The sequence below is a fragment of the Pseudorca crassidens genome, chromosome 13, assembly GCF_039906515.1.
Source record: "Pseudorca crassidens isolate mPseCra1 chromosome 13, mPseCra1.hap1, whole genome shotgun sequence".
NCBI classification, from domain to species: Eukaryota; Metazoa; Chordata; class Mammalia; order Artiodactyla; family Delphinidae; genus Pseudorca; species Pseudorca crassidens.
Genome location: NC_090308.1, coordinates 60,151,966 through 60,177,126, shown reverse-complemented (window position 1 = coordinate 60,177,126; position 25,161 = coordinate 60,151,966). Strand labels below are relative to the sequence as shown.

Below are 25,161 nucleotides of genomic sequence, written 5' to 3'. Positions count from 1 at the left end.
TATTTTCATGATAGATGTGAAAATGCTTTTAATTCAACAGGTTCCTCTATTTTGCTATTTCTTTCTTACCTTTCCATTTCAGAAAGAACGATCAGATGTATAATAGATTCAATAACAACCTTCCTTTGTAAATCAACCTTTTATAATTTAAAAATAAATATATTTAGCTATTGCATATAAGTGAAAAAGAGAAAATAAAACCCTCATGTCTAATTGGCAAAAAAGTTGAAACTCATATAAAAATAAATATTTCCTTAAGATTTAAAAGTAGGTTTTAGAAAGGCCTTAGATTTTAGAAAAGGAAGTGCAATAAGAAATCATTTCATCAAGATAGAGGCAAACATTGTCACTGCTTTGCCAGTGACAATCTAATTTCAAATGACTTAGCAGGAAAATTTTTATAACTCTCCTAGACAGAATGTCTTAAAACTGTCTCTTAATACTGATAGTCTTTTGCCAAGTTTCATTTCATCCTTAATTACTCTGAGAATTTCTAAAACTAGAATACACATACAGGCTTTAAAAGCTAATTTGAAAATAAAAACCCAAAGGAAGCAGGATTTGAAACTAAACTCAGATTTTAATTTAACAAAAAGTATCATTCATGACAATTTTTTCTAAGATAAATGAAGCAGTCCTTTTAAAAAAACTTCACTTTTAGAAATGTTAAACATTTATTCATTTTCTTATTGGGAGCTCTTTTCCTGGTTGTAATAAGAATATGCACAAATAATCATACATTTTGATTTTGAATATTGCAACCCAAAATTCAAAGAGGTTTTTTCATATAGGTTAGGTACTATTGTAAAATAAATTAATTTAAATTACAAAGGACTAGTACCAATATATATCTAAGAACTGTATTACCATTTACTTGTAATAACAAACATGTGCTTTGACGTTTTCATTTATTATTATAAAAATCGAGTTTTCAATGAAGACTATGGTTGTGAAAATAAATTTGAATTAAACAGTCCTTTAAACATAAACTAAAAATCATGGAAGAGTAAAATGTCAAGCAAGTGAACATTTTTCCTGTGATATATACATAAATATTGTCATGTAAACAAAAGCAAAGATCAAGATTAAGTTAAATATCCTTGTCAGCAACTGAAATACATAGATTAAAATGGTTATTTTATGTTCTTCATGCTTCCATTGAACACAGCTGGCATAAGCACAGCAATAGGAATTGGATGAATCTTTGCATTCCCCTCATACGCTTTGGGAGGATACGTACAATAAAGATACCTCTCTATGAGAAAAGAAAATATTAGAGGAATCAGACTCCTGAAAATCATGACTTTCAAATATTAAGTCACCTTTTTTGCTCTTCTGTGAAACTACATGGTTTATCAGAATTTTGCCAGTTGAAAGACGGTAAAGCTGACACTGGCGTGATCCAGCACTAATACGAGTGGCAGCAAATTAGGCACAATTACAGGCTTTCCTCTCAATGCGCATTATCCATGCACTAGGAGATAATGGCTTCCAACACAAAACAAACATTTTTTGGATAAAACAGACAATATTTAAGTGGATATATTTTCCACAGGAGTGTTTCTTTGAAGTATGCCCCAGAGACCACTTGAATCAGCATCAGGCCAAATACTCAACAAAATAAAAGTGTGCATTTGTGGGCCCAGTCTCAGACCCTCTGGGGGCCCTGGGGATCTGTACTGTTAACAAGCCCCCCGGGAATACTTAGACACAAATTCATATGAAAGTTGGAATGTCACTCTTGCAGACTATTGGGGATTTCTTTTGACTCTTTCTTTGACCACAAATATTTCATTCTCTCTTTCCTGCTTCTTACTTATTCACCAGAAGGAAAAACAAAACCAAAACCATTTCTGATTTTGTCAGCCAGTGGTTACAACTAGTAGTGGTATTTTTTTTCCCTCAGACAAATGTAGGAGAATAGGCAACATACGATACTGCACCTAAATTTTTCAAAGGTACACCACAGTACTTTTTTTTTAAAGCTTTCAAAATGTATACATGATAAAAACGTTCAAAATGGTTTGTAAACTGTCATCTGATCAAGACGATCCAGTGTAAAGAGAACTGCTATTCAGTGTGGTTGCTGAATTCTCACAAAGGCCCCTCACGGTTGTCTTTCACAAACACTGAGCCTCTTAGCAGGCACCCCAGAGCTCTCACCAAACGATGCACTGCCTACCAGGCAGCACTAAAGTACCTAAGGATTGCTCATAAAAATAGGACAAAGAAAACAAAAGCTCAGTTTCAGCTCCAACCACAAAAGGAGTCTCAAGACCTACAGCCAATATGTAAGATGAATACAGATCATGCTGACTTTCCTCAGAGAAAGTCTAATTTCAAATATACTTATTAATTTCTGCCTGAAATCTAGTTTATATTGGAAGTGGAAAGCATGATACACTTCAATGTGTTACTAATATCTACTACAGTGTTTATGTTCTGTAAGATTCCTATGGATAAAAGCAATTTTGCCTGTGAATAATATAAATTAGAAACCAAAGAGGTAGGCGAGTATCATCAGAAGATGATCTCAAAACAACATATTGAATAACATGCTTGAATCCCAAAAGAGAAGTTAACTGGAAAATGAGTTCCAATACCATGACAACCGCCTCAAGAGCAGAGTTTCCCAGGTCTTTCATGATGACGTCCACCTTCCAAAGTCCTGATTCCTGATATGGTGCCATATGCTCTTCAGATATTCAATTTTAAGAAACATCTGATGAAGTAAAATGTAAAAAAATAATACTGGAGACAAAAGAGTGAAGTTGATATCAGCTGGGCTCTTTAAAAATCTCTACTCTCAGGCTCCCCTGGTGGCGCAGTGGTTGAGAGTCCGCCTGCCAATGCGGGGGACGCGGGTTCGTGCCCTGATGCGGGAGGATCCCACATGCCGCGGAGCGCCTGGGCCCGTGAGCCATGGCCGCTGAGCCTGCGCGTCCGGAGCCTGTGCTCCGCAACGGGAGAGGCCACAACAGTGAGAGGCCCGCGTACCGCAGAAAAAAAAAAAAAATCTCTACTCTCACATTAGAGTTGGACAAGACCTTGAAGATTCATCTAGTCCAACTCTCTGGTTGTACAACTGAAGAAAAGTGGCTAATTTCCCACTGGTCACAAAGCACTATAATTCTGAAAACATGCTATAAATCAAAAAAATGTTCAAGGTTAACTTGCCTATTTATAAAGCCCATGATGTAGCCAAGAGGCTACACTTTCAGCACTATGGCCATAGTCTGCAGCTCCATCCCCGGGGGATGTTTTATAACGTGTTCTCATGATTAGAGAAAGAAGGGCACCAAAGGCCCTGGTTGCACCTGGGGTGGGGGAGAGGCAGAACATCATCAAGAGATAAATAATCTGAAACCCCAGACCTGCCTTAATGAAAACTTGCTCTAGGCTCAGACCAGGGCTTATCTTCACCTCTTTACAGGAGACATACCTCTGAGCACATTCACATTCTTCAATAGCCATCTCTGCTCTGGGCAAGCACTGGGGCAACAATGCTGTTCTGCCCAGAACATTGAGAAACACATCTGGACAACTGGTAACATCTAAACCCACAGGGCAAAGACCTATATACAGCTGTATTTAACTTCTCAGTCATTGTCACTTGTTTTGCAAACCAAAAAATTGCCCTTATTTCCTTATACCCTTACTTACCTAAGATTTTTAGTTCCGCTCTAAAAAGGTAGTTATAAATGATTTTATTTTTTCTTTTCTATTTTCCAGACTTTCTGTAATGGTTTCACATTTCTTTTGGTAATACAAAAAATGAAGCTATTTTTAAAAAGAAGGTTTTAGTCTAAAAGAAAATGAAAGGATACACATAGTTCCCTCTTGACTCTGAAACGTCCAAACCTGAACCTGAACGAGGTGTCCGTGTGGTACAGTAGAAATGCAGTCTCAGGACTCGGACAGAGTTTTGGATCCCAGCTCTACCACGAACCTTGGGCAGGGTTTTAGTCTCTCTGAGACTTGCCTTCTTCATCTGCAAAAAGGAAGAAATAACACTTCCCTCACAGGATGCTGTGAGGATAAAATGATGCACAGGGCCTGGCACATGGCAGACGTCTAGTAAATGGTGCCCTTCTCCCCACTGGACTCAGAGAATCCTTGGGTAAAAGGAATCGCCACAGCCCGCACCAGCCACAGCCTCACTGCATCCCACTGAAATTCGCAAGGGTGCTCTATCTCAACTCTGCCCTACCGCTCCAAAGAATCACTATTGTGCTTAGAAAAAGTTCTTCATTTTTATGTTCCCTCCTTTAAAACTGTACATACAGACAAAACATTTTTAAAAAACTATCTTCCTAGAAATAATGCAATGTTTTCTGAAGCACAACATGTCATGTATAAAAACAATTCTGAAAAACATGACTGAATTAGTCTGTACATTGTTTCTTAAAGTGCACCAAAGTAAATATTCATGACCTTTAGAATGTCACTAACCCCCTTGGGTTATTTTTTTAAATAAAACTAAATATTTATCTACTGAGATGTATGTTGTTTTTGGCTCCAATGTGATGGCAAAAAGCAGCAGTGTCTTCTCTTCCAGAAAAAAATAATTGATAAACTCGACAAAGCATCTTAGCAGCATACAGAATAGCTACAATTCACTGTAACTGCAGGCTCAATAAAGCACAATCCTGATTCCTACTAGAAAAACAAAATCAATCAAAGGAACAGAAAACCATCCCCCCACCCTAAGTCAAGGATTTCTCTTGAACCCTGGAGGTAACACGTGTGATCACTTCCCTATTGTGTATCCTTGGTAACAGACTTGTAACTAATCACCATTCTTTCTTCACACTGCACACACACACACACACACACACACACACACACACACACACCCTATGAAAAACAATATAGTTTAAGTGGAGAAGCCACGAGAAAAAAATTCGAAGTCAGATAAAGAACAACCATCACCCAAAACGTCAGGCAGTTCCAATATTCACACCACCGTCCGATGTTCCCCACACACGTAGACAGCACTGGGGCGTATCCGTCGCCTTGTGTGGCCAGGGAGCCGCGGCAAAAACTTGAGGGACTTAGGCATCATGTCCAGGCAGGCGTCATGGAATTTCTTAATCCTCCAGTAGTAAATCAGTGGGTTCAATGCAGACTTGAGGTAGCAGAGCCAGAGTAGCCAGGTGCTAATCTCAAAAAAGTTGTGTTGATAGTAAAAGTGCTTGCTGAACGTCGCCACAAGGCTGTAAGTGGTGAATGGGGCCCAGCAGAAAATGAAGACAGCAAAGAGAATCAAAATGGTCGTGAAGGCACGTGTTTTAAAGCCCATGTCAATGCTCATCTGGAAGGGTCTCTGTAGACTCATGAGACCCAGTTTGCTGGCCTGGCTGAGGCATATACCTTCGGGGTAGCTATGGATCCTCAAGGCATTGTGCCGAAGGGTATTGAGTATGCCCATGAACGAATACAGTATCACCAGAAAGGGTAGGAAGAAAGAAATGAGAGAAATCAAAATCACATAAGCCTGGTAACCTGGATTGGTTGTGTACCCAAACACACACTGCGGGGCTCGGGAAGGTATCTGCAGGTCAGGGTTTCCTACTGCCAAAGGAAAAGCTACACAAAAAGAAGTTGCCCAAGAAACTGCAATGAGAACCTTAGCCCTATATGGATTCAGCTTATCCTGCCTCTGGACTATAATAAGAAACCTATCGATGCTAATGATGAGCAGGATGGCTACTCCCTCTATCACAAACAACCAGAAAAACATGGCAGATACCCTACAGAAGAATTTCCCAAAAATCCATCTGGTGGTAAGAATGGTGACCAAGGCAAAGGGCATGTTCAGAACGGCAAGCAACATGTCTGCAAAAGCCAGGCTGGCCAGGAGGATGTTAATGGCGGAGCGCATGGCAGCTTTTTGGTAAACCATGAGGCACACAACCAAGTTCCCAAGAAAAGACACAAACAGAATAAATATCATTATAGCAGAAAGGATGATCTGGAGAGGCAAGTTTAGGCTCTTTAAAACCGCTGGTGTTGGGGGCACAGCTGTACTATTCAGTGTCAAGGAACTCATCCCGGTGGGAGCCATGGTTTCAAAACTGTATCTAAGCAGCGAACCCATGTCGGGATGCTGGAATGGTGGAGGGACCGTAATATTCATGTTGGTGTTTTCATAAACTACGAATGTTGTGTTGGATGCCCCGGTATGGGACGCAGTCAACACTGCAGAGAATACCATGGTTTCGGCAGGATGGAAGGCGCCGGCAGAGATGTAGGTGTTCTTCAAGTATTTCAACACAGAGCAGCAGTATCATGTTTAACTGATGGGCTTGGAAACACACTCTGGAAAACGCACAAAGACTTCCATCTTCCATAGGAGTCCTTTTGCCTGAAAACAAGCCCAAAACACAAAAAAATGAATGGGAATGAGTTTTGTAAATAACATTTGACTTCTTACTTTTCATCATGAAGGACCAGTTTTCTGCTTTTTTTAACCCTTTAAAAACATTTAAGTCTCTAGCCTAGTCATCACTAAAGTACTGTAGTTCTGTTGTTTCATTTTTAGTCAACTACAATGGAAATTTCATGACATTCATGTATAAAGTTAAAGTGAAAAGAATGAAAATGTATTACTGCCTTAAAGGCAAAAATTATAACTTTACAGTTAATTTTTCTTTTAAATTTCCAGGAGCAGCATAGCCTTTCCACAGTCACTATTAATACAGATTTTATTAATAATGGTTCTCCTGAGAGTATTCTTGATAGATCTTTGGTACAGGTTCATATTCCATTTTTACATTAGCACAAAACTAGTCGGCAAAGAACCTTGAAATCAGTATCCTATTTAACACATGATAATCAGACACTTTTGCTTTAACACTTTCACAAGTAGGCACTAGGTTATTTCCAGTGAAGGGTCTGAAACAGTTTCCTGGCTTTCTATTTTATTTGTAAGTGTTTCTTCCCAGAAATCCCACCACATAACTACTGGAGAAGTTATTCAAGAAGAGAAGAAAAATTATCTCTAAAACGTCTTGGTCATATTTTTAAGACTTCCTTTCTTTTCTAAAGCTCTCTTTGCTTCTCCTATTCTCTCTTCTTTCCCATGCACCCATTTCCACCCTTTATTTTCTGATACAAATACTTCTACCTTCTCAATTTCTTCTCCCTAAGCCTTGTATGTCAGCAACTTGATAGATGTCAACCAAGAAATAAAGATGGGGATTCTAAAGAAGATGACTAGGAAAACATTCAGGCGTGAATAATGCATTCTAGAAAACATTTCGTTTTCTTGCTCCAAAAAGTTTATCACCTTTCTCTTATCCTAACCCCCAACTTCTTAATTTCTGCGACCCTGGAGTTCTCTGTAAAGGACTTCCTTAATCTACTATCTTCCTAACCCACTTCTGTTATGTAGGTTCTTACTTCTTTACTGAAGAGGTAGCTTTAATCTCTTTAATTAGAAAGAACTGTCTTTGGATTTCTGGGTAGATTCCTTTAATAAATCCCTAAGACTGGGGGGGGGGGGGGGGTGCACAGTAGTTTAAGACAATGCTGTAATTTTCTCATTATTTGAATTTACAATTACTCATTGATCTTAGGGGTAAATGCTAAAAGTTCATGTATTCATTTCCTATAGTATTGAGAGTAGAAGCATCCCATTTACAAGACCCAAGATCCAGGACTATAGCCAAATCACGGGCTCTCTACTATACTCATATCTACAATCCCCAATTTGTGGTCCAGGGCTAACCTTGTGAAGGAGGAGAATATTCATCTGTTTGTTCAAAATATTAACTGTACTATACACTTTCACTGTTATAGCTTAATTTCTTTGTCTCTACTATATGTTATCCATCCTCACATGTTCACTTTGAAATGAAAAACATACCTGGATAAGATGCCCCACTAATCCAGTGACTCCCAAACTTTATTAACCACAAAGGGCCAATGGAAAAAGGGGCAGTGGTAGCTTTACACCATAATCACCACAAGTCTCTTTATAACTACCTAAATATACATACAAATAAGAATAAAGACGGTGCTTACTACATAAATCAGCCTCAATACGATTCTATCTCTAGAGAAAAATTATAAATGTGTACCTTAGGCAAATGTGTATATTAAGCCTAAGGTAACAGTGATAACTGTGCTTGACCAAGTAAACCAACATATCCATCCTGAAGGTAGCACACACTTTAAAACACTTAGTTTTCTCGACCATGTTGAGGAACTAAAACAAAAAATGGAACGGAGCCAAAACAAAACTATAATTTAAAAGATGCTTTTTAAGCTTGTTACATGTGTATATATAGTCACAACATTTTACTGCCATTGTAAAAACTTCTAACTCAAGTCACTCAATTATTCACCCATCAAATATTTATTTCAGAGCCTACTATGAGCCAGGCACTGGAGAGACAGTGATGAACAAACGGTTCCTGGAATTCTGGTTAAACAGGACCGAACCACCACCTCAAAATTACACTGAAATGACAGTAAAGGGATTTTTAAAAATAAAATGCACAACTCAAAAGGACAAGAAGTATGAATGAAAGATACATCAATAGATAAGAGATTTTTTTAAATGTTTCAAAGCAAAAGGCAGATGGTGGTGTGGTAACTGAACAAAGTAGAACAGAGAACTTTTTATCTTCAATACTTACACAGAAATATGCTTAGAAGAAGCTGAAGCACCCTGTAGATCCCCAGAGAAGCTCTGGATTAGGAGGTACCAGTTACCACAGTAAGTGTAGGTGTGGCTGAAAACTGGGAAATTGAAAAATCTATACACAGAGCCATCGGAACCCCACTCCAGGCTCGGGGGTCTTCTCCTCCAGCAACCACATGAAAGCACGCACTCCTGTGCCGGTAGCCCAAGTCGCTGGCACAACTGAACCTGATAAGCACTAAACTTTAGCATATTGGTGCAGGGCTGAACACAGCAGGACTGGATGAATGTCTGCACATTCAGTATGAGAACCTAGCCCCCATCTCCACCCTGTTCCCAGACAGCCAGCAGCCAGGCATATGCTACCATGCAGGACTGAAGGACTCGTCTTTTCCAGTAACTTAAAAAGCCCTAGAGGAAAAAATTCTAGATACTAACACTTGATGGTGTCCCAAGAAACATGACAGTTTGGTGCCCAGTTATCCTGGATACTGAAGCCCACCCACTATCAAGGCCAACCCACACACACAGAGCTTCCAATCAGTTTTTCAGTGCTCATTAAATAGAAATGGTAAATTTTCCAAATATATAAAGAATCTATAAAAGGATTAAACAAAAGCAATGTTGTAGTTAAACATTAAGGAAAAGAACTGGAATTTCTAATAACAGGAAACGTAACATACATGAAGTTAATAATGCCTTTGCCCTGGTATCTGTACATGCTCTTCATTCACTGTACTCCTGGCTACCAGAATAGAAATATTCTCTGGCCTTTCTTTTCTCACTGCAAAGTGTAATAACCAAAGCAGAGCTTTTGAATACTCATTGTAACTATGTTGAAAGATTTTTTCCTCTTAGGTATTCTCATCAAATACCATTGTGACCTGCAGTTTCTTTGAATTTCACAGAAGACTAAATAAAAGCCTTATACTTAAAATTTGTACTTCCACAGGAAATGGGACAGTAGCAACATAAGAACAGTAGAAAATTAGCTCAGGTCAGTAATACTTGCTTAACAGTCCTAATGTTTAATCTAGGCTAGTCTTTATTTGCCATTTGTCAGAAACTCTCGTTACATATTCTAAGAAAAAAATTAAAATTGTATGTGAAGGTTTATATATATGTGTATATATTCATACACACATACATATATACACACACCTCACATGTATGTACACACGTAACTCACGTATGGCAGAAGTGATTGAATTTATGATTCTTTCTCTTGTCTTATAGCATCTACAGAAACAACACTGGGGCAATCAGATTGATGACACAAGTGTTTTATGTTTGGGGTACGCCAGAATTTCACAATTACTGGGGCTTCACAGGCTGGAATGGGCAGTGGAGGTTGTAGAATTCCCCTGGTCTTCGTCCTTTAGTCTTATCTGCAATTCCAGTGCTTTAGATATTTGTTTCAATTCTCTGAAAAAAGTATATGCTCCTAAAAGGCAGAGACTGATTTTATAAATCTCACTGTCCTCTATGACTACTATGCTTTGCACACAGCCAATGCATATACGGTAAATTATATTTATTTGCATTATGCTTTGTCAGATCAGAGAATTCTTTACTCATTTTAATATTTATTTATACATTATATGTACATAATTTTGCTTAAAAAATTATCAAGAGTTTTTCAATGACAGTCAAATCCTGTACTACCCTTCACCATTCCACTTGTTCTTAGAGGCAGTCATTTTTTATTATTTTAAAGGTTTTTATCAAAAGTACTTATTCTTTATATATCTAAATAATATGAAGAAATTGCTTTTTGATTTATCAATATTGTATATTATGTCCTGACTTCCTATTAGGATGAGGGTTTAGCAACCACAGCACCTCCTAACTTACTTCTCATCCCTTCATACTACCAAAATCTTCATTTGAAAATTTTGGATTACAGAAGTTAGTGTTTCTATTAATGTATTTAGGTTAATAGTATATTTACTGATAAGCTAAAATAATGTTTTCTTTCTTGTATAAATTTTGGATTTCCTAGAATAAATAATTTACTTTTTAGTTTCAATTTTTAAAAATAACTATCAATATTTTTTTACCTGCTCCACCTGAGAGATTTTTTTTTTTTGCGGTACACGGGCCTCTCACTGCTGTGGCCTCTCCCGCTGCGGAGCACAGGTTCCGGACGCACAGGCCCAGCAGCCATGGCTCACAGGCCCAGCCGCTCCGCGACATGTGGGATCTTCCCGGACCGGGGCATGAACCCGTGTCCCCTGCATCAGCAGGCGGACTCTCAACCACTGCGCCACCAGGGAAGCCCCACCTGAGAGATTTTTATACCTAGAAGTATTATACTTTGGAAGGTCAGATTTATCAACTACATTTTTATCTTGGAGTCATTCTTTTGGCCTCATGTCCCTCCCTGAAGTGATACACTTCTCTCTGTTACAAAGATGCCAGCCAGAAACATCTCTTTACTACCGTCTTGGAAATCCTCCTTTCTGCCTTGGGCTCTTGGCTTCCATATTTCCTAGGTCCTTTGTCTTCCACTTCACTGCTTCCTTTCTGTTCAATTCCTTCTTTTCCAGGAACCAATTGCTTTTGAAGGAAGAACACAAGGGAGGTAAATTTTGAGTCCTGTATGTTTGAATAAGTCTTTATTTGTTCATACTAATTGTCTCAGTTTAGAATTCTCAGCTGAAAATAATTTTCTCTGAGACTTTTGAAGGTGTTGTTCTACATCAGTGGTTCTCAAAGTTGAGGGTATATAAGAATCACCTGGAGCATCTGTTAAAGTACAGACTCCTGAGCCCCACCCCCTGAGTCTCTAAGTCTGTGGTCTGGGGTGGGGCCTGGAATTTGAATTTCTGGAGGAGAGAATAACTTAAATTGAGAACTTTAAATTCCAAGCACAAGGATTAGATGAAGATCCAGAAAGCTTCTTCAACAACAGTGAAAGAAAACTTTTATCTCCTATTGCCCCAGAAATGGAATTTCTGAAAACTAAATCAAAGTCTAATCCTATGGGTGGCAATGTTACAATGCAAATTGAATTCCCAACCTTACAGAGTCTCTTCTGTTAAAGTTAGGGCCTGATTGGGAAGGAGTAGGGGCCTGAAAATTGGGATGAAGATATATGGGTATTTTGATGAAGCTGAGGCTTAGGACCTTGTGCTGCAGTCTTCTTTACCAATAGTAATAGCCTTTCCTCCCTTGCCTAATGAGGTTAGCTCTCTCTTTGCCTGAAAAATCAGTAAGGGCCTCACCTAAGATAGCATCTTGCAAGGGCCTTTTGCCCTTCCTAAGGACCCTGCTCCATCTACCTCTCTTGCTTGTAGAGCTACGACCAGAATCAAGTCCCAGCAGAATCCAGTGTGAGGTATAAATTGTGACCTAGAAAGAAGTACCATTTATATCAAAAGATATGCAAGATAATTCCAATTTACATAGACAGAAACCAGGGAGTATGTATGGAAACGGATGCTGAGGGTATTGAGTCAGCTTAGAAGGAATATATTGTTAGATCAGATCAAGTTTATTGATATGGGCACACTAAACCAAGATTCTGGATTCTCTGTGCTAGCTCAAACGGCTGAAAATGCCTCTAATAGTATGTTCAGTTGGTTGGCGGAAGCCTGGTCCCCAAGGTAACCTACACTACATGAAACTGAGATGCCATAACTCCTTGGTGGAGAGGGAACTATCCAAAGACTTCAGCAGATAGGAATGCTGAACTGGATTTATCACGTACAACCTGCTCACCCACTTATAACTACATCACTTGGTAGGACCCAGAGCGCACTGCCTTCACCAAGTCTTTGAGAGACACACTGGTTGAAAGGACCAGCAGCATCCTTGAAGAGCTCTATAGTAGCTACTCTCTGAAGACCAGGAATGACAATGGGCAATGTTGTCATCCAAGAAATGGGTTCCTAAATTGAATGGGGATGATAGTATCTCAGAGTGGCAGGGACTCAGTGACAGTACTTAACAAAAGATGAGGTGAGCACGATTATCAAAATGGGCAGCGAGCAAAAGCTGAAATCAGAATAGTCTGACCTGCAGAGATCACTGGTGTTTGATCATGGTGTTTCTAAGAGAGAAATAGTTAGAAAGCTACCAAGTGCTACTTGATCTGTATAAGCAGCAAAGCTATAATACAGAAAAATGCAACTCCTCAATCAATTCCCAAACTTGAGCCCGGACACAGATCTAGAACCTCTTGTATTCAAGAAAGCCAGGCCCCTTCGAGGAAGGACCTTGCTACACAGCTATAAATTTATACTATAAATCTTCCAGCCTTCCCCAAAAAACCTGCAACAAATTACCAGGGTATACACTGAGGAAGGGGAAATAATCAGAACTTTGTGGGATTGTTGGATATGGCTCTGAAATGACTCTCGTTCCTGGAGACCCAAAATGGTACTGTGTTCCACCATGCGGAGTAGGGGCTTATAGAAGTCACATGATTAATGGAGTCTGTGCTCACTTCCAGCTACCACTCACCCCAGAACTCATGCCATCATTATTTTCCCAGTTCTGAAATGTGGAGTTGGTACCGACACACTCAGCAGCTGGCAGACTCCCTCACTGGTTCCCAGACGTGTGGAGTTAGGGCTATAATGTAAGAAAGGCCAGGTGAAACTCCTAGCACTACCTCTACCTATGAAAACCGGAGACCACTTTGTTCCTGTAGAGACTGCAGAGATTAGGGTCATCATCAAAGACTTAAAGGACGAAGGTGATCATTCCTAAAACATCCACATTCGACTTGCCTATCTGGCATTAGAGAAAACAGATGGATCTTGCAGGGTGCAGATGCTGTACCAGATGTGATTTCCTTGCTAGAATAAATAAACACACTCCCTGGCGTCTGGTACACAGCTATTGATTGGGCAAATTATTATTTTTTTCTTTATATGTGCTAGCAAAGAATGCCTGAGCAGTTTGGCTCCAGCTGGCACCCTACTACACTACCTCAGGGTTCTATCAGCTCTCCAGCACACTCTCATAATCTAGTCCACAGGGACCTTGACTGCCTCTCCATTCTGTAGAATGTCATGCTTTCCATTACGTGCTGACTGAGAAGTAATTAGTAACTACTCCATACTTGGAAAAACACAGGTGTGCCAAAGGTGGGGAAAGATTACTACAAAAATTTGACCTACCATCTTTGTAAACTTTCTAGGGATCTTGTAGTAGGTCAAGATGTCTCTTTCTACCACTAAAAATTAGGCACAGAACTTAGTAGGCTTCTTGGATTTTGATGGCATCATATACTTATTTGGGTATGTTATTCTAACGCACTTATTAAGTAGCTTGCAAAGCTGCCAGGTTTGAGTGGGACATTTAATAAGAGAAGGCTCAGCAACAGGTCCAGAGTGCCACGACAGCTGCTTTGCCACTTGGGCTACATGACCCAACAGCTTCTCCGGTGTTTTAAATGTCTGTGGCAGATAGGGGCTGCTACATAGTATGGCATTTGGCAGTCCTTTTATAGGTGAACAGAGCTCTTCGGGATTTTGAACAAAGCTACAGAGCGCGAGCATTTCACGTGAACGGGGTTATCTGACCTTCCAAAGCCATAAAATTGGGTATGCACAGAGCTCTTCAACCTTAAACAGAAGAGGTGTATATGAAATCAGGCCTGGCAAGTCCTATGAGCACAGTTAGGTTAACATAAGCAAGTGGCTCATATTCCCATAGCTCTTATTCTTGCTACACTGATCCTCTCTTCAAACGTCACCTGTGGCCTCACTAGGACGAGTTCCTTATGACCAACCAGTTAACTAAAGAAGAAAAATTCAGGCGTGATTTAGAAACGGTTCTATACAATATATTGGTGCCACCCAAGAGTGAAGAGTTGTAACACAACAGCCCCACTCAGGAGCCCTTAAGGTCACGGCAGAGGGAAAACTTCCCAGAGGGCAAAGCTTTGAATGGTATATAGTCATTACTCGGTATCCCAGGGGATTGGTTCCAGTACCCCCACGGATATCAAAATCCAAGGATGCTCAAGTCCTTTACATAAAATGGCATAGTATTTGCATATAACCCACACACATTTTCCTGTGTACTTTAAATCATCTCTAGATTACTTTTAACACCTAATACAATGTAAATGCTATGTAAATAGCTGTAAATACAATGTAAAAGCTATGTAAATAGCTGGTGTGCAGCAAACTCAAGTTTTGCTTTTTGAAACATTCTGAATGTTTTTCCAAGTGTTCTCGACTGGCCCTCGGTTGAATCTGCAGATGCAGAACCAGCAAATACAGAGGGCCTACTGTACCTGGTTGTTCATTTTGAAAGAGACACGTCAGAAGTACTGATCTACACTCATTCATGGACAGTAGCTAATGGTTTGGCTGGCCATATACATGCTCACCAAATAGCAACTTCACAGATAAGGAGGTAGATAATCTGGTAGAGAAGATGATGCATTCTACAGGGGTCAACCAACCTTTTTCTCTACTCTTGTTCTCAAAAGGGATTATGAACAAAGTGGCCATGGAAGTCCAGATGGAAGTTGTACACGGCTCAGCAACATGGGATTTCCACTCACCAAAATGAATCTGGCTACAGCCACTTAGTACTTAATCTGACAACACTGAGGCTAAAACTTGACTTAGTGAATATGGCATCATTGTCTGGGGCACCCGCCAGCCATCTGGTGGCAGGTTGATTTCATGGACTACTTCCATCATGGAACGCTTTGTTCTCATTGGAATACACTCATATCCTGGATAATTTTATCAAATTAAACTGTCAATCATAAGATCAGTATGTTTAATAGCTGTACTTCCTTTCTTTCACAGAATATCCCATATGTATACAGAGAAAAATAATCAGAAAGCTAAAAATCTCTACCTTTTCAGTTACACATTTGGAATAAAACAGCAGAAATGCAAAAAGAGAACATTTAGAATTTTGTTTTTAAGTACTTAGAAGCATATCAAGATATTTAGTCCGTACTCAAAGCAGGAATTTGTATTCTGAAAGAGGATAACTTCTTTCCTCCTGAGTTTTTCTAGAAAGTAGAGTGTGAAAGAATGTCTTAAGCTTTTTTAATATATATAAATTAGCTTTTTAAAAATTTCATAGCAACTCTGAGATTATTACTATTATAATCCCCATTTTAAGTATGAGGAATTAAATACCAACAAACTAGATAATTCAGAAGAAATGGACAAATTCCTAGAAACATACAACTTACCAAGACTAAATCATAAAGTAATAGAAAATCTGAACAGACCAATAATGAGCAGGGAGATTGAATCAGTAATTTAAAATCTCCCAACAAATAAAAGCCAGGACCAGATGGCTTCACTGCTGAATTCTACCAAACATTTAAAGAATTAATATCAATCCTTCTCAAACTCTTCCAAAATATTGAAGAGGAAAGAATACTTCCAAACTCATTTTATAAGGCCAGCATTACCCTGATACCAAAGCCAGACAAGGATACTACAAGAAAATAAAATTTATAAACCAATATCCCTTATAAACATAGATGCAAAAATCCTCAACAAAATACTAGCAAACAGAATTCAAGAGCACATTAAAAGTATCATATACTATGATCAAGTGGGATAGATTCCTAGGATGCAAAAATGATTCAACATATGCAAACATTAAGAGAATGAAGGATAAAAATCATATGATCATTTCAATAGATGCAGAAAAAGCATTTGACAAAATTCAAGATATTTTCATGATAAAAACTCAAAATAAATTAGGTATATAAGGAATGTACCTCAACATAATAAAGGGCATATATGACAAACCCACAGCTAATATTACACTCAAAAGTGAAAGGCTTCCTTCTAAGATCAGGAACAAGACAAGGATGCCCACTCTTACTACTTTATTCAACATAGTACTAGAAAGTCCTAGCCACATCAAATAGACAAGAAAAAAAATAAAAGGCATCCAAATTGGAAAGAAAGAAGTAAAATCATTGCTTTTTGCAGATGACATGATCTTAGAGAATATCCTATTAGAACTAATAAATAAACTCAGTAAAGTGTCAGGATACAAAATCAACACACAAAATCAGTTGTGTTTCCATACATTAACAACAAACTACCTGCAAGAGAAATTGAGAAAGCAATCTCATTTACAATAGCAACAACTTTAACCAAGGAGGTGAAAGATTTGTACAATAAACACCATAAGATTTTGATGAAAGAAACTGTTAAGAAGACAGAGAAATGGAAAGATATCCTGAGTTCATGGATGGAAGAGTGCTATTAAAATATCCATACTACCCAAAGCTAGCCACAGATTCAACGCAATCCCTATAAAGGCAGACATAAAACCATTCCACCCAGTGTTTGTGGGAATTAAATAAGATAGGTTGCAAGAGGATTATAAAATACAAAGTGCCATCAAAATACAACATATTATAACCAGGATCTTTCTACAGCACTTCAACTATTTTGTGCAAGTCATACCTTTATTGTACACCTTTGTGGGAGTATAAACTTGTTCAGCTTTTTGGAGGGTAAACAGGAAGTATTTTTCAATATCAAAAATACACAATTTAAACACTGTCTGGAATTCCACATTATAGAAGTAAAAGCAGAAACATGAAGATAAGGATATTTATTGCAGGATTATTTAAGAGTGAAAAACTAGACCCTTTCTAAATGATCATCAATAAAATAGTAGTTAAATGAATTATAGTACACACAATCTATCACAGACAATAAGCTAATCCATAATAGTGACACCAGAGAATGTTCACAAACACTGAGTGAAAAAATCAACTTGCAGAATGACATACAACATATTCCCAGTTGTGTGTGTATGCAGATGCGTGTACATGTGTGTATGTACATGTAAATGTATATGTTTAAGCAGACCAATAGACAGAAGAACATACATCAAACTAACAAAAAGGATTTCCTCTCTAGTGTGAAAATAAGGGTGCAAAATATATTTTCCTTCTTTACTTCTGGCTTTTTAAAAGTTTTTTTCACATTAAACCAATACTGATCTTTATTATTCTGTGGAACTTTGCTCACTGTTTCCTATATAAAACAGGACGCAGGATTCAGCCTATCTTCTTTATAACCTATCAGCCCTAACACAAAGCTGTGTACTCCAGTGATGCTAAAAACACAATAACCATTTAGAGCACCCTTTAACCATGGAGAAGAGAAGCAAGCCATCTAATTTGTGGATCTTCTTGACAAACTGGGCCCAGTGAAGGCCCTGGGTTCAGACTTCTCAGGGCTCCCAGCAGACACCTCCCACCTCCCTGGGTCCTAGCTCCCTGTACACACTCTAAAGGGTGACCTTGAGTCCACTGAGCCCAGGCTGCTGGGAAGGTCGAGAAATTAAAACAACTGCTGCTGTTCTAGAACTCTTCTGTCCCTTAAGGAGTGAAGTATATACATATTTGGCCTCTAGTAAAGACCAGCAGAGGACTGATAAGATAACCGAAGTGTTCTAGCAAATTCATAACTGGCACAGTAAAATAAAAACAGGTAAGAATTTGAAATATTGGCCTTACTCAGACTGTCTGCTTTTGTCTTGAGCAAAGTAAAAATCTAAAGGAAAGGAAAATGCCTAAGAGAAGAAGCACTCGTATCCTGGGTTACTGAGCATCTCTCTCCCACTCTGGGCCACAGGCAATGCTGGAGGAGGAAAGGCATCACACCACTGTCCTTCTCTGATACTCACCACACTCTCAGACAAAAATTTCACTTGGTCTCAAAGGATTCCTCCCTTCACCCGTATCTTTCCTCTCATTCAGGAAAGAAATAAAATTAACACTAAGAGAGGAAAGAGACCATGCATCACACATAAATCCATCTTCTTTACCTATAGTAGGCCCTTAATACTTGTCTAGAGATTCTAACTAGAAAAGGGGAATGGTAGACAAAGAACATACCAGGATGGACGCAAATACACTCAGTCTACTCTTGAGTTCTCTACAGGGAGCCAGAAATAAAGAACCAGGCATTTCACCTCAGAAGCAGCCCAAACTTCAACTTGATTTCATTTTTACAAAAGCAATCATCTTGGGCTTCCCTGGTGGCACAGTGGTTGAGAGTCTGCCTGCCAATGCAGGGAACACGGGGCCCGGTCCGGGAAGATCCCACATGCCGTGGAGCGGCTGGGCCCGTGAGCCATGGCCGCTGAGCCTGCGCGTCCAGAGCCTGTGCTCCTCAACGGGAGAGGCCACAACAGTGAGAGGCCCGCGTACCGCAAAAAAAAAAAAAAAAGCAATCATCTTTATTGGGCATTCTGCTTTAAAATTTAGAAAAACAGTCTACAAATAAATTTATATCACTATAGCAATGTCTACTTTTTTGGGTTGAATTATTATTTTTTGTTTTATCTGTAGACAGAGTAAAAGGAAGCTCTGAACAAACTAACCAGAGGAAAATATTTAACAATCAAGTAGAGTGGATGGGGTAGGGGAAGCCTTATTTGAAGTCATTTTTATAAAGAGAAAATCATCATTGCATCAAAATTTCACATATTTTCAAGGTATATCTAACTTAAAACCTATATGCAATAAAGCTAAAGGGAAAAAAATGCTATGCGCACATTTTATGTATGAATCATAGCAATGTTCTATTTATAACACTGTTCCATTCCTAATATATTTCTAATTCCAACCAGAATACTCACCACAAAAAAAGAAGCATTTTTCTCAAGAATGTTCAAAGGAACATTTAGTTCTTCCATGGACATTTTAAAAATTAGATTATTAAGCATGAGGATTTATTTGCATTCATGTTACTTTCCCCCACAATCACCAAGGAGAAATTAAACTAAGTATCAGCAAGGGCTTTGTTTCAGAGGAAAATAGTCTAAGCGACTTCTGATGACAATTAAAACTGAAACTCAAGTGGCAAGAAAGATCAGCATTTAATAGAAAAGTAAATTAATTACAATTAAAAACTAGGAAAATGTATTTTTTAAGTGGCTAATAGAAGATTAACCTTCTGGAACCTTTCTAGGAATACAAAAACCAACAGAAATGACGAGCCCCATGGGTGATGGGTTTTGCTCGTTTCCTTTTGTCTCCTATTTCTAATTCTTAGTCTTTGGCTCACATTCATTAGATCGTTGTTGCGCTGAGAAATCTTTACCTGCCTTGAAACTATTATTGGGGAAAATGCAGGCCAATTTAATTTCATCAGCCTTTTTGAATAATTCAGACACATTATTTAACCTGCCATTGATGTTTCTCACAGTGGTGTTTGATTATAAATTCAAGGAAATACCAAGTCTTATTAGGTAATGGACCTGGAATCTTTTATCACAGCTTTGCCTAGAACTATAACTGCTGTGTTAAAACTTGAATATCTCTTTTTTTTGCCTATAAACTACTTGCATAGAGCAAAGGGTGAAAACAAGTTTTGTTCTGTTTTGTTTTTTATACCTAAGGGAGTATATGGGTACTCAGATTGAAATCCACATGCTAATTAAAAGCAATATAATTTAGTCTGATTTTGAGAAACATAAAAAAGAAAAAAAGAAGATTTAAGCTTGGTTCTTTTCTTCTCATGCCATATGTAATCTCCTCCCTACCCACTCCTTCGATTACTGCCTGAATGCAGACACCTGACAAATATGTTCCAACGGCCCAAACCTTACTTCTAAGTTCCAGGCTCACATAACCAGCTGTTCACTTCACATCTGCACTTGGATATCTCAAAGGCACCTCAAACCTTAAATGTCCAAATTAAACTTAGGGGGGTGGTCTCTCCCCCCTCTAAGTGATCCCACACCAGAGTTCCCATGTTCACTGACTGGGCTGCCACCCATCTGGTTATACAAGCCAGAAACCTAAGAGTCACCTTGACAGCTTCCTCCCTCAGCTATAATTCATTCCTTCCCCCAAGAACTGTCCATTTTAACTCCTAAATGTTTTGCCTTTCAGGCCACTTCTCTTGAACCTCTCTGCCATCACTCTGGTCCAAACTACCAACAAGTCTCATGAGGCAGTAATTTTTTCCTGGGTTATTCACAACTGATTCCCAACACCTATGACTGTGCCTGCCGCATGGTCCACGTTCAGTAAACATTTGCTAAATGGGTAACAGCCTCCTGCTAACTATTCATCCATCCCCATTCCCCATTTGCTTTGTGAAGTCTTTCTCTTCTATTACTGTGGAAATCTTCTCTGGCCAAAACCTAGCCAACCCCCGACTCCTGTCCTATTGTCTCATTTCTACATGTATTTCTCTGTGATAAGACTCCATTGGCAGTCACTTTACAGTTATCCATGGCATCCCTAGATCCATACCTGTGCACAGGCCTGCCCCGCCCCTGCCCCAATTGGAGAACAGACTCTAGGAAGGCAGAGATGTGACATACTTTTTGCTCAGCACTGTGTCCTTAAACCCAGTTAAGAGCCTGGTATATAGTATACACTCCATAAAAAGCTAGTGAGTCATTATTTTTTTAAATTCTTTCATCATATTTATAACCCAGTGTCTCCTTTTATTCTCTGTTTGTGAAACCCTTAAAAAAACAGTTTATTCTACAGCATTGCCTTTATACTTCTTTACTAAAACATTTGATCTACTTGTCTCTTTGGGAAGCAAGCTACAGAGATTAGTATAGTAATACAGGGAATAGACGAAGTCAAGTACCCAGTGGGATCTGACCCTCAGGGCAGTTTTCTGTTCTCTAAGTAAAGAGCCAGAGAGTTACAGGATCTTAGTTCCACAACGAGGGATTGAACCCGGGGCCCTGGCAGTGAAAGCACGGAGTCCCAACCACTAGACTGCCAGGGAATTCCCTCCAGGTACCTTTTTTAAGGCTGCAAATTGGACTAAGCACCTTGTCTCTGTGCTCCAAGTGCACTGTCTGCACACCACCACCCCAAGTTACCGCTGTGTTACAGTGACATTCTCTCCCCAGGAGCAAGGCATCTGGTAGGAAGTTTTTATTAGGTCTTTCACTAAGGCCAGATGGTGAGGAAGACTGATTTTTAAGAAGTAATGGGGATATACGTATGCATATGGCTGATTCACTTTGTTGTACAACAGGAACTAACACAGCCCTGTGAAGCCATTATACTCCAATAAAGATGTATTAAAAAAAATAAAAAAAATTTTAATTTTTCAAAAATTAAAAAAAAAAAGTAACCTGGGATTCTCTTGGATTAAATACATTCTGTTACATATAACTACCCACCAAGTAAAATACCCACCTCTGTGAATCCTTGTAATAAAGTAACAGAACTGCCTCACACTTCAGGATTTAGAGAGAATTTTAAACTTGGAAAAAAAGCTACCCAGAAGAAAGAACATTTCCTTTTCCTAATCATCTGCTTCTAGTTCCCATTCCCACACATATACTCCAAATGCTGACAGCTCTTTAAGGCTCTTTCAACCTAAATGACCAATATTTAGAGGCCTAGTTAACTCAGTAAGACATGATTCAGACACTTTAAGTGTTACTTAAGACTGTAGAAACATGGAGAAATGCTTATAATGTAAAGTCATAAAAACGCAGGATGGAACATTGCATTTTTGTATACTTATAACTGTTTTACACACACACACACACACACACACACACAGCCTCAAAAGAAATAATCATTCAAATGCTGAAAGTAATATGTTAATGGTGGTAGGATTGTGGGCTTTTCCTTTTCTTTCTACTTTTTAATGTCTTTTTATTATTTTTATGAGAAAATAATTAACTCGAATCCTGAAGAATATTTTCAATATATCTGAAAGAAAGCATAAAGCCATGCCTCACTGAAATTCTAATATAGTAAAACCGTAGTCTATAAGAATTATTCATTATAGCTGAGTGGCCCAGCTACCGCTAAGGTGAGTGAATGAGCTTCTCCACCTTGATGACAGACATATTTTGACGAACACTATTCACTTCCCCAGCCTCTCTAGTTATTTTGGGATGTCGTTAAAGATACAGCTGTGCAGGACACAGGGCTCAGTTTCATGGCTGGTATGCTACCGTACATCTTGAGAGTTCGCAAAAGACTGCAGAAAGGTTCTGAGTGGTGGCTTTCCTTAGCGTGACACGTGGCTATCCCTGGGGGTGACGGAACCAACTGTATGTGAAGCCCACACCAGGGCACACATTTCAAGGAGGTTCCCAATGCCTGTGCTTTCAGCCAAAGCAGAGAAGAGCAAAAGCTGTTCTGCCCCCCACTCCACCCCACCCCCAGCAGAGCTATTTCCACATCTGCTTTTGATGGCTCTTCTTGCTGTAAGTGTCTCCAGCCTCCATCCTCACCAGTGCTTCTACCTCCTGCAGGGCAGGCTGCTGCTGATGCTCTCGGAAGGCCTTCTCCATGGCCCTGGCTATCTGCTCCTCTTTCCTCCTTCTTCTCCTGTGTCATCTTCTATCTCCTATCATTCCACTCGTACACTTTGAGTGAAAAGATAAGTCTTTAATATAAGCCAGTTGCTATCTTATTGCCTTTGGAATGTCAAATGAAAAAGTAGCAAATCTGCACTATCATCGCATCCCCTGGGAGCTCGTTAGAAATGTGTAATATCAGGCTCCAGAGCTATGGACTCTGCCAATGGGCGCCACCAGGGAAGCCCTTCTTTTTTTAAATGAGGAAATTACTTCATAGGCTTTTCATAAAATGGGATATACAAATGTACAGTTAAGCATATGAAAAAGTGACCAATATTATTATTCATTAGGGAAAGCAAGTTAAAATTACAATAAAATAATAATACGCACCCACTTGAATGGCTATCATTAAGGAGAAAATGACAATCTAAGTGTTGCTGAGGATCTGGAGCAGCTGGAACCCTCACAGAGTGCTGGTGGGGTGTAGCTTGGTACAACCATTTCTCTTAGATTGTACTACTAACACTGAACATACACATAACTCTGAGTACAAAGGTACACCAAAACATACGTAGAAGGATGTTCCCTGAGCCAAAGACCAGCAATGACCCAAATGTCCATTAACAGTAGAATGTTAAATTAAGTTTGGTATATTCATACAACAAAATATATACACCAATAATAGTTTTAAAAACCTACTACTACATACGACAACACAAAATACTATGTTTAACAGTTGAAGTAACCAGACATACTGTTTGGTTCCACTTTGTAGGAAGTTCCAAAGCAGGAAAATCTAACCCATGATAATAAAGGTCAGATCAGTGGATACCTTTGCTGAGGACGAGAGAAGGTTTAGGGGGAGCTTCTGGGAACTGGTAATGTTCTCTCTATTGATCTGCTAGTGGTTACAACTTAAAAATGTACTGAGGTAGACACTTAACATTTGTGTACTTTATTCTATGAGCACATTACACATCAATAAGAAAGTTTACAAATGGAGTACCTACATAAGTGAAAAAAAAGAAGAAAAAACAGGTAAAAGACATTGACAGTTCACAAGGAAGGACACAAACGGCCTCCAAACACGTGAAAAGATGCTCAACTTCACTCTCACTAAAAGAAAGGTAAATAATACACTCTCAGAGATACTATTACTTACATATGAGACTCGCGAAAATTTTTAAATACCCGATATTGGTAAATCTGTTAGCCAACTCCACATATTGTTGATGGGAGTGCAAAATGATACTACCTATTGGAAGGGGAATTTCGCAAACAAAACCATATGTGTGTTCACCCTTTGCCCCAGCAAGCTCAATTCCAAGAATTTACCCTAAAGAAGTATCTCCACAAATACAAAACAACATATGCACAGAACTACTCACTGCAATAGTGACTGTAAAAGCAAAATACTGAAAACAACCTAACTGCTTATCTAGAAGATTAGGTGAATAAATTTTACTCATCCACATAACAGAATACTATGAAGCTGTCAAAAAGATTGAAGATTTCAATAAACTAACAGTGATTTCCAAGCACATTGTAAACCGAATAAAGCAAAGTACAAAAAAGTATATATAATGTGCTATTTTTGTGAAGTAAGGAAGGGCAAACAAATATATGCATATATTCGTTTATTTTTGAAAAAAGGATAAACCAAAAATAGGGTGTGGGACAGTACTTAAATAGAAAAGACAGAGATATTAGTGAGGCTTCTCTGAGTATATTTTTAATAGTTTTGACATTTGAACCACTTAAATATTTCACATATTCAAAAATTAAAGGGATAAAAATGTAAGCCCTCAAGATTTAATCAGTTAAAAAAAAAATGAACCTAAACCTATTGTCAAATTGATAATCACACTGAAGAAAGAATTTATCTCTGAACATAGCACTCTGATTGTATGCCCTTATAACACCCTATATATTCTAAAGACAAAAAGAAAAAAAAGAGGCAGGGCTTCCCTGGTGGCGCAGTAGTTGAGAGTCCTGCCAATGCAGGGGACACGGGTTCGTGCCCCGGTCCAGGAAGATCCCACGGCCTCTGAGCCTGCGTGTCCGGAGCCTATGCTCCGCAACGGGAGAGGCCACAACAGTGAGAGGCCCGCGTACTGCAAAACAACAACAACAAAAAACAAACAAACAAACAAACAAAAAAAGGCAAAAAACCTCTCAACTTTTCTTAGCTTATTTGCTATTAGTAGTGATACTGCTATTTGGTAAAACCATTTTGTATGTAT

General features: G+C 38.8%; 1 protein-coding gene across 2 annotated transcripts in view; it reads right to left on the bottom strand.

The window, feature by feature from the left end:
* Nucleotides 1-560: 560 nt before the first annotated feature.
* The window catches only part of GPR63 (G protein-coupled receptor 63), a 52,313-nt gene continuing 27,712 nt past the window's right edge, over nucleotides 561-25,161 (bottom strand). Inside the window, exons 2-3 of one of the 2 annotated variants that reach the window (XR_010933801.1) lie at nucleotides 3,828-6,367; nucleotides 561-2,722 (exon numbers count right to left, since the gene is read on the bottom strand). Coding sequence is in view for 1 of the 2 variants with exons in the window: in XM_067702542.1 (XP_067558643.1) it covers nucleotides 4,958-6,217 (1,260 nt within the window). In the remaining variant the exon portion in view is untranslated. Of the gene's footprint in view, nucleotides 6,368-25,161 lie in introns of both variants that reach the window. The other variant, XM_067702542.1, reaches the window with a different exon arrangement.